Here is a 14,812-nt window from a genome sequence, read left to right on the forward strand (position 1 = left end):
TGTAGGGTGTAGGGTGATGGCGTGACACATAGGGTGTGAGGACACACGTGTAGGGGGATGGCGTGAGGACACACGTGTAGGGTGATGGCGTACAGACACACGTGTAGGGTGATATGACACACGTGTAGGGGATGGCGTACACGTGTAGGGTGAGGACACACGTGTAGGGTGATGGCGTGAGGACACACGTGTAGGGGATGGCGTGAGGACACACGTGTAGGGTGATGGCGTGAGGACACACGTGTAGGGGGATGGCGTGAGGACACACGATGTAGGGTAGGGTGGCGTGAGGACACACGTGTAGGGTGATGGCGTGCAGACACACGTGTAGGGAGATGGCGTGCAGACACACGTGTAGGGTGATGGCGTGAGGACACACGTGTAGGGGGATGGCGTGAGGACACACGTGTAGGGTGATGGCGTGCAGACACACGTGTAGGGAGATGGCGTGCAGACACACGTGTAGGGTGATGGCGTGAGGACACACGTGTAGGGGGATGGCGTGAGGACACACGTGTAGGGTGATGGCGTGCAGACACACGTGTAGGGTGATGGCGTGAGGACACACGTGTAGGGGGATGGCGTGAGGACACACGTGTAGGGTGATGGCGTGAGGACACACGTGTAGGGGGATGGCGTGAGGACACACGTGTAGGGGGATGGCGTGAGGACACACGTGTAGGGTGATGGCGTGAGGACACACGTGTAGGGGGATGGCGTGAGGACACACGTGTAGGGGGATGGCGTGCAGACACAGACAGGTCAATAATATCTGGTATTAACACTTATAAAACAAAGCAACTAGCAGCCCATTTCATGTACGGGTGGTCCCAGGAATCAAACCCACTATCCTGCCGTTGGATCTATCAATAGTGTCCATGGGATTTCTATGGATGTGGCCATGCTCAACATGAAGTAGTAGCAGAACCTGTGTTCTTCACTATTTACCAAATAAACAAAAGGAAAAAATGATTTAAAAAAGTAACACAATAACAATAACGAGGCTATGTACAGGGGGTACCGGTACCCGAGTCAATGTGCCGGGGGGTACAGAACCGGTCTGCCCAGTAACTATGTGTTCCAGCTCTTCACTATTTGATTTCTTTCATCCATGGTGGGTGAAGCTAGACCAGAGTGTGGAAGACTTGGGGCCATCCTCCGGGGAGGTGCCGAGGCCCTAAACCAGGCCTCTCTCTCAGCCCAGAGGGGTGACCCAGCCTCAGGCCAAGGTCTGGATGTTGGTGGCTCCCCTAACTGAGCCCGACAGCCAGAGATATGATGAGGATGGTCAGAGAGACAGCAAGGCAAACCCCTATCAGGATCCTCTTCTGCACGGGAAGACGGAGAGGGAGGAGAGAGAGACATGGATGGGATGGAGTAGTGGAGAGAGAGAGAGAGAGAGACAGAGAGAGAGAGAGAGAGAGAGAGAGAGAGACAGAGAGAGAGAGAGAGAGAGAGAGAGAGAGAGACAGAGAGAGAGAGAGAGAGAGAGAGAGAGACAGAGAGAGAGAGAGAGAGAGAGACAGAGAGAGAGAGAGACAGAGAGAGAGAGAGAGAGAGAGAGACAGAGAGAGAGAGAGAGAGAGAGAGAGAGAGAGAGAGAGAGGGAGAGAGAGAGAGACAGAGAGAGAGAGAGAGAGAGACGGGAGGGAGGGGGGGGGAGGGGAGGGAGGGAGGGAGGAGGGAGGGAGAGAGAGAGAGAGACGGGAGGGAGGGAGGGAGAGAGAGAGAGAGAGAGAGAGAGAGAGAGGAGAGAGCGAGAGAGAGGGAGACGGGGGGAGGGAGAGAGAGAGGGGGGGGAGAGGGGGAGGAGGGAGAGAGAGAGACGGGAGGGAGGGAGGGAGAGAGAGAGAGAGACGGGAGGGAGACGGGAGGGAGGGAGGGAGAGAGCGAGAGAGAGAGAGACGGGAGGGAGAGAGAGAGAGGGGGAGAGGGAGAGAGAGGGAGGGAGACATGGATGGGAGGAATGGAAGGAGTGCAGGGAAAAAGCGAAGGAAACCTCCAGCTACTTAATGTCTGCTCCTAATTCTGAAGAGACTATAACTGTTTCATGTGATGTCATGTTGACATAAAAAGCCAATTGTTTGGGGTGAACTCAGGGAGTATCGGGGACAGTGCCTTTACCAACCAGGAGAGGGCAGTGGGCCCTCAAACTGAGTCCAACTAGAGCTTCCTACATGCTGGGCAAAGGCAGAGGGGTGATGACAAACCACCTGAAGGCAAGTCAGGGAAGTTGGTTAATTCAGTCAGTCACATAACCTAAAATGAGGAGGATTCTGTGATACACTACATCAACTGCATAGTCCAGTCTCTACTTTCCCTTCACCGCAGGCAGGCACGGTGAAATACATTCACAAAGCATGCTACAAAAGACATTGTGTGTGAGAGAGAGAGAACACAAACTGATCTGAAGACAGAGCTATAACGCATGCCATACGGTCCATCCGTCAGCTCCAGGTGTGTGTGTGTGTGTGTGTGTGTGTGTGTGTGTGTGTGTGTGTGTGTGAGAGAGAGACTCACCCGCCGGGCTTTACTCTGGTATTTAACAGCCTTCTTAGTGTCTGACACGGCCCTCTCCACATAGTCCACTGAATGCTCCACATTGTACTCTATACGGTCTATCATCTCCCCCTGAGAGAGGGGGGAGGGAGGAACGGGCACCACAGCAGAGGGATGGAAGGGGGGAGGGACACAACAGAGGGAGGGAGGGACACAACAGAGGGAGGGAGGGACACAACAGAGGGAGGAAGAGACACAACAGAGGGAGGGGGAGGGACACAACAGAGGGAGGGAGAGACACAACAGAGGGAGGGAGGGACACAACAGAGGGAGGGAGAGACACAACAGAGGGAGGGAGGGACACAACAGAGGGAGGGAGAGACACAACAGAGGGAGGGAGGGACACAACAGAGGGAGGAGAGACACAACAGAGGGAGGGGGAGGGACACAACAGAGGGAGGGAGAGACACAACAGAGGGAGGGAGGGACACAACAGAGGGAGGGAGAGACACAACAGAGGGAGGGGGACACAACAGAGGGAGGGAGGGACACAACAGAGGGAGGGAGGGACACAACAGAGGGAGGGGGGAGGGACACAACAGAGGGAGGGAGAGACACAACAGAGGGAGGGGGGACACAACAGAGGAAGGGAGGGACACAACAGAGGAAGGGAGGGAGGGACACAACAGAGGGAGGGGGGGAGGGACACAACAGAGGGAGGGAGAGACACAACAGAGGGAGGGGGGACACAACAGAGGAAGGGAGGGACACAACAGAGGAAGGGAGGGACAACAGATGGGGAAACAGGTAGGGACAGAGAGGAGGAGGGCGGAAAAATGGTAGGAAGGAGGATATAGAGGAAGAGAGGGAAGAGTAGACAGACAGGAGAAAAGGAAGAGAGGGAGGGCTGTATGAGAGTAAGTCCATAGACTGTGTGTTGTTGGGTCTCACCCTGTGGCCACCCTTCTGCATGCTGACGGCAGCCTTGTAGTTGTCTCTGGCCTGTTCCACATAGTCCTGGGTGTTACACACGTTCTGCTCAATGTTGTTCACCAGCTCCCCCTGTTGGACAAAGCAGAAAACACACCTGAAGAGGAATGTACAATTGAAGTCGGAAGTTTAAATACACTTAGATTGGAGTCATTAAAACTCATTTCTCAACCACTCCACAAATGTCTTGTTAACAAACTATAGTTTTGGTAAGTTGGTTAGGACATCTACTTTGTGCATGAACAAGTAATTTTTCCAACAATTATTTACAGACAGATTATTTCACTTATAATTCACTGTATCACAATTCCAGTGGGTCAGAAGTTTACATACACTAAGTTGACTGTGCCTTGAAACAGCTTGGAAAATTACAGAACATTATGTCATGACTTTAGAAGCTTCTGATAGGCTAATTGACATAATTTGAGTCAATTGGAGGTGTACCTGTGGATGTATTTCAAGGCCTTGCTTGACATCATGGGAAAATCCAAAGAAATCAGCCAAGACCTCAGAAAAACAATTGTAGACATCCACAAGTTTGGTTCATCCTTGGGAGCAATTTTCAAACGCCTGAAGGCACCACGTTCATCTGTACAAACAATAGTAGGGAAGTATAAACACCATGGGACCACGCAGCCGTCATACCGCTCAGGAAGGAGACGCGTTCTGTCTTCTAGAGATGAACGTACTTTGGTGCGAAAAGTGCAAATCAATTCCAGAACAACAGTAAAGGACCTTGTGAAGATGCTGGATGAAACAGGTACAAAAGTATCTATATCCACAGTAAAACGAGTCCTATATCGACATAACCTGAAAGGCCACTCAGCAAGGAAGAAAATAGATGGCTTCATGAGGAAGGAAAATTATGTGGATATTTTGAAGCAACATCTCAAGACATCAGTCAGGAAGTTAAAGCTTGGTCGCAAATGGGTCTTCCAAATGGACAATGACTCCAAGCATAGGTCCAAAGTTGTGGCAAAATGGCATAAGGACAACAACGTCAAGGTATTGGAGTGGCCATCACAAAGCCCTGACCTCAATCCTATAGAACATTTGTGGGTAGAACTGAAAAAGCATGTGCGAGCAAGGAGGCCTACAAACCTGACTCAATTACACCAGCTCTGTCAGAAGGAATGGGCCAAAATTCACCCAACTTATTGTGGGAAGCTTGTGGAAGGCTACCAGAAACATTTGACTCAAGTTAAACAATTTAAAGGCAATGCCACCAAATACTAATTGAGTGTATTTCAACTTCTGACCCACTGGGAATGTGATGAAAGAAATAAAAGCTACCATTATTCTGACATTTCACATTCTTAAAATAAAGTGGTGATCCTAACTGACCTAAAACAGGGAATTTCTACTAGGATTAAATGTCAGGAATTGTGAAAAACTGAGTTTAAATGTATTTGGCTAAGGTGTATGTAAACTTCCAACTTCAATTGTACATCTGCATTGTATTACACAAAATGCCAAACAGGTCATTTGAATTTAATTAAATAGATACAAATGAAGTACTATTGCAACTGAAAGCTAGCACGTAACAGAATATAAACACACATGCATCTACTGACGTGCACGCACGCACACACACACACACACACACACACACACAGACACACACACACACACTTCCCATTTTACATCCAGTTTAATTTGATCAAAGCCCCATTCAACAGGTCAAGTTATTCAAAGTGAAGTTTTGGCCTTTTTCAATCTCAATATTCTCAAAATTTCATCAATTAAAAATCCCCAACGGCCAACACACACTCCAACACACACTCCAACACACACTCCAACACACACTCCAACACACACTCCAACACACACTCCAACACACACTCCAACACACACTCCAACACACACTCCAACACACACTCCAACACACACTCCAACACACACTCCAACACACACTCCAACACACACTCCAACACACACTCCAACACACACTCCAACACACACTCCAAACACACTCCAACACACCTCCAACACACACTCCAACACACACTCCAACACACACTCCAACAACACACTCCAACACACACTCCAACACACACTCCAACACACACTCCAACACACACTCCAACACACACTCCAACACACACTCCAACACACACCCAACACACACTCCAACACACACTCCAACACACACTCCAACACACACTCCAACACACACTCCAACACACACTCCAACACACTCCAACACACACTCCAACACACACTCCAACACACACTCCAACACACACTCCAACACACACTCCAACACACACTCCAACACACACTCCAAACACACTCCAACACACACTCCAACACACACTCCAACACACACTCCAACACACACTCCAACACACACTCCAACACACACTCCAACACACACTCCAACACACACTCCAACACACACTCCAACACACACTCCAACACACACTCCAACACACACTCCAACACACACTCCAACACACACTCCAACAACTCCAACACACACTCCAACACACACCCAACACACACTCCAACACACACTCAAACACACTCACACACTCCAACACACACTCCAACACACACTCCAACACACTCAACACACACTCCAACACACACTCCAACACACACTCCAACACACACTCCAACACACACTCCAACACACACTCCAACACACACTCCAACACACACTCCAACACACACCCAACACACACTCCAACACACACTCCAACACACACTCCAACACACACTCCAACACACACTCCAACACACACTCCAACACACACTCCAACACACACTCCAACACACACTCCAACACACACTCCAACACACACTCCAACACACACTCAACACACACTCCAACACACACTCCAACACACACTCCAACACACACTCCAACACACACTCCAACACACACTCCAACACACACACACACTCCAACACACACTCCAACACACACTCCAACACACACTCCAACACACACTCCAACACACACACTCCAACACACACTTCAACACACACTCCAACACACACTCCAACACACACTCCAACACACACTTCAACACACACTCCAACACACACTCCAACACACACTCCAACACACACTTCAACACACACTCCAACACACACTCCAACACACACTCCAACACACACTCCAACACACACTCCAACACACACACTCCAACACACACTCCAAACACACACTCCAACACACACTCCAACACACACTCCAACACACACTCCAACACACACTTCAACACACACTCCAACACACACTCCAACACACACTCCAACACACACTCCAACACACACTTCAACACACACTCCAACACACACTCCAACACACACTTCAACACACACTCCAACACACACTTCAACACACACTCCAACACACAATCCAACACACACTCCAACACACACTTCAACACACACTCCAACACACACTTCAACACACACTCCAACACACACTCCAACACACACTTCAACACACACTTCAACACACACATCAACACACACTTCAACTGTTTACTGACTGCACACATCAACACACACTTCAACTGTTTACTGACTGCACACATCAACACACACTTCAACTGTTTACTGACTGCACACATCAACACACACTTCAACTGTTTACTGACTGCACACATCAACACACACTTCAACTGTTTACTGACTGCACACATCAACACACACTTCAACTGTTTACTGACTGCACACATCAACACACACTTCAACTGTTTACTGACTGCACACATCAACACACACTTCAACTGTTTACTGACTGCACACATCAACACACACTTCAACTGTTTACTGACTGCACACATCAACACACACTTCAACTGTTTACTGACTGCACACATCAACACACACTTCAACTGTTTACTGACTGCACACATCAACACACACTTCAACTGTTTACTGACTGCACACATCAACACACACTTCAACTGTTTACTGACTGCACACATCAAGTGAAGAATTACAAGTGAATTACCTTGGGAGGTTAGTGGGATGCCGATACTCTCAGTGCTGTGCTCAGAGCCTGTTATGGTGGGGGGGGAAAGGAGAGAGAATAGAGGAAAGATAGGGAAGGAAGGACAGAAAGGTGGGGGAGGGATGGCAGAGGGAGGAGAAGCAGAGAGACAACGACAGAGAGCCCGACAGAAGAGGGGGAAAAAAAACTGGGATAGAAGGAAGCATTGTCTAGACTGATGTAGAGCCCAGGGTTAATTAATGAATTAGCCAAGCAGTAGTCTCATCAATTATTCAATCACACTTGTTCATTACAGCACCAACACACTCATATTTACATGATCACACACACACACACACACACACACACACACACACACACACACACACACACACACACACACACACACACACACACACACACACACTAATCCCCAGGGATTCAGCCCCCCACAGTCCAGTAGACACAGAGAGAGACTGATCCCACACTGTTCTGTATAGTACACACTGTTGCAAATAGCACAATCTACCACAATCTACCACTATATACCACCATCTACCACCATCTAGCAGTATCCACTGCTATCTACCACCATCTAGCAGTATCGACCTCTATCTAGCAGTATCTAGCACCATCTAGCAGTATCTACCAACATCTAGCAGTATCTACCAACATCTAGCAGTATCTACCAACATCTAGCAGTATCTACCACCATCTAGCAGTATCTACCAACATCTAGCAGGATCTACCACCATCTAGCAGTATCTACCATTATCTAGCACCATCTACCTCTATCTACCATTATCTAGCACCATCTACCTCTATCTACCATTATCTACCACCATCTAGCAGTATCCACTGCTATCTAGCACCATCTAGCAGTATCTACCTATATCTACCATTATCTAGCACCATCTAGCAGTATCTACCAACATCTAGCAGTATCTACCACCATCTAGCAGTATCTACCATTATCTAGCAGTATCTACCATTATCTAGCACCATCTAGCAGTATCTACCACTATCTAGCAGTATCTACCACCATCTAGCAGTATCTACCACCATCTACCAACATCTACCTGTATCTAGCACCATCTAGCAGTATCTACAACCATCTATCACCATCTAGCAGTATCTACCAACATCTAGCACCATCTACCGCTATCTACCATTATCTAGCACCATCTAGCAGTATCTACCACCATCTAGCACCATCTACCGCTATCTAGCACCATCTAGCATCATCTAGCACTATCTACCGCTATCTACTACTATCTAGCATCATCTAGCACTATCTACCGCTATCTAGCACCATCTACCACCATCTAGGGGTATCTACTGCTATCTATCAACATCTAGCACCATCTACCTCTATCTACCAACATCTAGCACCATCTACCACTATCTACCAACATCTAGCATCATCTAGCAGTATCTACATTTACATCTACCAACATCTAGCACCATCTACCTCTATCTACCAACATCTAGCACCATCTACCACTATCTACCAACATCTAGCATCATCTAGCAGTATCTACCAACATCTACCGCTATCTACCACCATCTACCAACATCTAGCACCATCTACCACTATCTACCAACATCTAGCACCATCTACCACTATCTACCAACATCTAGCATCATCTAGCAATATCTACCGCTATCTAGCACCATCTACCACTATCTACCAACATCTAGCACCATCTACCACTATCTACCAACATCTAGCATCATCTAGCAGTATCTACCGCTATCTACCACCATCTAGCACCATCTACCACCATATTGCAGTATCTACCTCCATCTAGGGGTATCTACCGCTATCTATCAACATCTAGCACCATCTACCTCTATCTACCAACATCTAGCATCATCTACCACTATCTACCAACATCTAGCATCATCTATCAGCATCTACCAACATCTAGCATCATCGACCACCATCTACCAACATCTAGCACCATCTACCACTATCTACCATTATCTAGCATCATCTAGCAGTATCTACCGCTATCTACCACCATCTAGCACCATCTACCACCATTTTGCAGTATATACCTCCATCTAGCAGTATCTACCGCTATCTACCTCTATCTAGCAGTATCTAGCAGTATCTACCAGTATCTACCTCTATCTAGCACCATCTAGCACCATCTAGCAGTATCTACCTCTATCTAGCACCATCTAGCACCATCTAGCAGTATCTACCTCTATCTAGCACCATCTAGCACCATCTAGCAGTATCTACCAGTATCTACCTCTATCTAGCAACATCTAGCACCATCTAGCAGTATCTACCTCTATCTAGCACAATCTAGCAGTATCTACCACTATCTACCTCTATCTAGCAACATCTAGCACCATCTAGCAGTATCTACCAGTATCTACCTCTATCTAGCAACATCTAGCACCATCTAGCAGTATCTAGCACCATCTAGCACCATCTAGCATCATCTAGCAGTATCTACCTCTATCTAGCACCATCTAGCACCATCTACCAGTATCTACCTCTATCTAGCAACATCTAGCACCATCTAGCAGTATCTAGCATCATCTAGCAGTATCTAGCACCATCTAGCACCATCTAGCATCATCTAGCAGTATCTACCTCTATCTAGCACCACCTAGCACCATCTAGCACCATCTAGCACCATCTAGCAGTATCTACCTCTATCTACCTCTATCTAGCACCATCTACCACCATCTAGCACCATCTAGCACCATCTAGCAGTATCTACCAGTATCTACCACCGTGTGGCTCGGTCGGTAGAGCATGGCGATTGCGACACTAGAGTTGTGGGATCCGTTACCACGGGGGCCCAGTACGAAAAATCTATGCACTCACTATGCACTCACTATGCACTCACTATGCACTCACTATGCAAGTCGCTCTGGATAAGAGAGAGTCAGCTAAATGACAATCATGTAAATCTACCACTGAAGCTTTCCCACAGTTTCCTGCCTGTCCTTCAGCCAATCGAAATGCAGGTCAATTTAATGAGGTACTACCTTTGTTTGAGAGACAGCTTTAAAAAAATTAAATGTAGTGTTACTGGTTTTAAAAAATATATATATATTTATTTTATTTTATTTATCCGTTATTTTACCAGGTAAGTTGACTGAGAACACGTTCTCATTTACAGCAATGACCTGGGGAATAGTTACAGGGGAGAGGAGGGGGACGAATGAGCCAATTGTCAACTGGGAATTATTAGGTGACCGTGATGGTTTGAGGGCCAGATTGGGATTTTAGCCAGGACACCGGGGTTAAGACCCCTACTCTTACGATAAGTGCCACGGGATCTTTAATGTACTCAGAGTCAAGACACCCGTTTATGTCCCATCCGAAAGACGGCACCCTACACAGGCCAATCACTGCCCTGGGGCATTGGAATCTTTTTTTTTTAGACCAGAGGAAAGGGTGCCTCCTACTGGCCCTCCAACACCACTTCCAGCAGCATTGGTCTCCCATCTAGTGACCAACAGGACCATCCCTGCTTCGCTTCAGAAGCAAGCCAGCAGTGGGATGCAGGGTGGTATGCTGCTGGCATCGGTCTGGGAACAGACCGATATAGTGTTGCTATATGTGTGATAAAACACCAATCTATCCACTGTGAGGCCATATGCCCATGGAAACAGAGCTCAATGCTGGACCTGTTGGCTTCCTCAGCCCCTCTGTCCCAGTCTATGCCCAGGGGAAGTGAGGGGGTGGTGGGGTGCATGGCTAGGCGAGGCTGGGGTCTGGCTAGTCGCTAGGCCTCACCTGGCTCTCCACCAGCATGGCCATGTCCATGAACATGTCATGTAGCTCACGGATGCTGTTCTCCAGCTTGATGATCTCAGTGTGACGAGTCTCGATCTCGTTCATCGCCTGTTGGGTGATGTTGGAGTCCATGACGATCTGAAGGATCAGGGGGGAGGGGGTGAGAGGATGAGAGAGAGAGAGAGATAGGGTAAGAGAGAGAGAGGGAGAGAGAGAGACACATTAGATACAGCCATCTGCTCCACTTTCCTCTAAAAGACAGCTCTGTCTGGAATAATTATTCCAACGTTCTCCCAGGTGACAGAGAGCTGGCTAGCATGCCGATAAACAGCCGGTGCACCCTCTCCTCCCCTACCCTGCCCTCTCCTGTCCTCTCCTCCCTTACCCTCTCCTTTCGTGTTCTCTACTCCCCTCTCCTGTCCTCTCCTCCCTTACCCTCAGGGCTGACAGTACAGCCTGGCTACCCACCACAATACATGAGGAATGAGAGTACAGCCTGGCTACCTACCACAATACATGAGGAATGAGAGTACATCCTGGCTACCCACCACAATACATGAGGAATGAGAGTATAGCCTGGCTACCCACCACAATACATGAGGAATGAGAGTACAGCCTGGTTACCTACCACAATACATGAGGAATGAGAGTACAGCCTGGTTACCTACCACAATACATGAGGAATGAGAGTATAGCCTGGCTACCCACCACAATACATGAGGAATGAGAGTACATCCTGGCTACCCACCACAATACATGAGGAATGAGAGTATAGCCTGGCTACCCACCACAATACATGAGGAATGAGAGTATAGCCTGGCTACCCACCACAATACATGAGGAATGAGAGTATAGCCTGGCTACCCATCACAATACATGAGGAATGAGAGTACATCCTGGCTACCTACCACAATACATGAGGAATGAGAGTATAGCCTGGCTACCCACCACAATACATGAGGAATGAGAGTACAGCCTGGCTACCCACCACAATACATGAGGAATGAGAGTATAGCCTGGCTACCTACCACAATACATGAGGAATGAGAGTATAGCCTGGCTACCTACCACAATACATGAGGAATGAGAGTACAGCCTGGCTACCTACCACAATACATGAGGAATGAGAGTATAGCCTGGCTACCCACCACAATACATGATGAATGAGAGTATAGCCTGGCTACCTACCACAATACATGAGTAATGAGAGTACAGCCTGGCTACCCACCACAATACATGAGGAATGAGAGTATAGCCTGGCTACCTACCACAATACATGAGGAATGAGAGTATAGCCTGGCTACCTACCACAATACATGAGGAATGAGAGTATAGCCTGGCTACCCACCACAATACATGATGAATGAGAGTATAGCCTGGCTACCCACCACAATACATGAGGAATGAGAGTATAGCCTGGCTACCCACCACAGTACATGAGGAATGTGTGTGATTTTTTCTAACACTCACCCCTGAGGTGAAGATCTCTGGGTTCTAAACACTCACCCCTGAGGTGATGATCTCTGGGTTCTAAACACTCACCCCTGAGGTGAAGATCTCTGGGTTCTAAACACTCACCCCTGAGGTGATGATCTCTGGGTTCTAAACACTCACCCCTGAGGTGAAGATCCCTGGGTTCTAACGCTCACCCCTGAGGTGAAGATCTCTGGGTTCTAACCACTCACCCCTGAGGTGAAAATCGCTGGGTTCTAAACACTCACCCCTGAGGTGAAGATCCCTGGGTTCTAACGCTCACCCCTGAGGTGAAGATCTCTGGGTTCTAAACACTCACCCCTGAGGTGAAGATCTCTGTGTTCTAAACACTCACCCCTGAGGTGAAGATCTCTGGGTTCTAAACACTCATCCCTGAGGTGAAGATCTCTGGGTTCTAAACACTCACCCCTGAGGTGAAGATCGCTGGGTTCTAAACACTCACCCCTGAGGTGAAGATCGCTGGGTTCTAAACACTCACCCCTGAGGTGATGATCTCTGGGTTCTAAACACTCATCCCTGAGGTGAAGATCTCTGGGTTCTAAACACTCACCCCTGAGGTGAAGATCGCTGGGTTCTAAACACTCACCCCTGAGGTGAAGATCGCTGGGTTGTCGCTCTCTAACATGCTCTCCAGCTCCTCGTTTGTTGTATTCCTCCCAGCTGTAAAACCACACACACACACACACACACACACACACACACACACACACACACACACACACACACACACACACACACACACACACAGCTCATCAATATGGATTGTGGTTTGCATGCAACATTCCAGTTCAAAGCATGATAACCAAATGTCTACAGAATCAATATGTAACAGCTGGAAACACCCCGCAGACGTCCACAGATCTGACCTTCTATTCCCAACCCCAGGTGGTACACTAAACACACCCAGACATGCTACGGAGTGTGTGTGTGTGTGTGTGTGCGTTGTGTGTGTGTGTCCATTCACACAAACCAAGACGGGTCCTTCACTTTCGTCAGGTAAAGGACAGGAGAAAGAAATCATTGTGTGATTGCTGGATCATTCACAGAACTAACAGTCACTCCCAGGCTCATTCACAGAACCAACAGTCACTCCCAGGCTCATTCACAGAACCAACAGTCACTCCCAGGCTCATTCACAGAACCAACAGTCACTCCCAGGCTCATTCACAGAACCAACAGTCACTCCCAGGCTCATTCACAGAACCAAAGGTCACCCCCAGGCGAATTCACAGAACTAACAGTCACCCCCAGGCTCATTCACAGAACTAACAGTCACCCCCAGGCTAATTCACAGAACTAACAGTCACCCCCAGGCTAATTCACAGAACCAACAGTCACCCCCAGGCTAATTCACAGAACTAACAGTCACCCCCAGGCTAATTCACAGAACCAACAGTCACCCCCAGGCTAATTCACAGAACTAACAGTCACCCCCAGGCTAATTCACAGAACCAACAGTCACCCCCAGGCTAATTCACAGAACTAACAGTCACCCCCAGGCTAATTCACAGAACCAACAGTCACCCCCAGGCTAATTCACAGAACTAACAGTCACCCCAGGCTAATTCACAGAACCAACAGTCACCCCCAGGCTAATTCACAGAACTAACAGTCACCCCCAGGCTAATTCACAGAACCAACAGTCACCCCCAGGCTAATTCACAGAACTAACAGTCACCCCCAGGCTAATTCACAGAACTAACAGTCACCCCCAGGCTAATTCACAGAACTAACAGTCACCCCCAGGCTAATTCACAGAACTAACAGTCACCCCCAGGCTAATTCACAGAACTAACAGTCACCCCCAGGCTAATTCACAGAACTAACAGTCACCCCCAGGCTCATTCACAGATTTGTATTTGATCATGTATATGTTTCTGCTGTTTGTTCTTTGTTATAGGGCCAAGAAGATTGGAGAAGTGGTTTATCCATACATCTCCATTTTGGATAGATAATTCTTTGTGTTGTTGTTTGTTTAGTGTTTTCCAATTTTAGTGAAGTCCTAAGCTAACATTTTCTGGGTTGCTGTGTTTTTGGTTGAATAGTCCATTCTTTCCCTCTCGCCCTCCTCTCCTCCTGTGCTCCCTCCTCTCCCTCCTCTCCTCCTCTCC

General features: G+C 48.0%; 1 protein-coding gene across 1 annotated transcript in view; it reads right to left on the reverse strand.

Annotated features, from left to right (window-relative positions):
• Positions 1-292: 292 nt before the first annotated feature.
• Positions 293-14,812, reverse strand: part of stx1a (syntaxin 1A (brain)) — a 236,651-nt gene continuing 222,131 nt past the window's right edge. Inside the window, exons 7-10 of the mRNA XM_065024200.1 lie at positions 13,288-13,361; positions 11,208-11,345; positions 3,451-3,561; positions 293-1,328 (exon numbers count right to left, since the gene is read on the reverse strand). Of these exons, the coding sequence (XP_064880272.1) occupies positions 1,251-1,328; positions 3,451-3,561; positions 11,208-11,345; positions 13,288-13,361 (401 nt within the window). The 3' untranslated portion in view covers positions 293-1,250. The remainder of the gene's footprint in view (positions 1,329-3,450; positions 3,562-11,207; positions 11,346-13,287; positions 13,362-14,812) is intronic.

Source organism: Oncorhynchus nerka, linkage group LG11 (assembly GCF_034236695.1).
Source record: "Oncorhynchus nerka isolate Pitt River linkage group LG11, Oner_Uvic_2.0, whole genome shotgun sequence".
NCBI lineage: Eukaryota > Metazoa > Chordata > Actinopteri > Salmoniformes > Salmonidae > Oncorhynchus > Oncorhynchus nerka.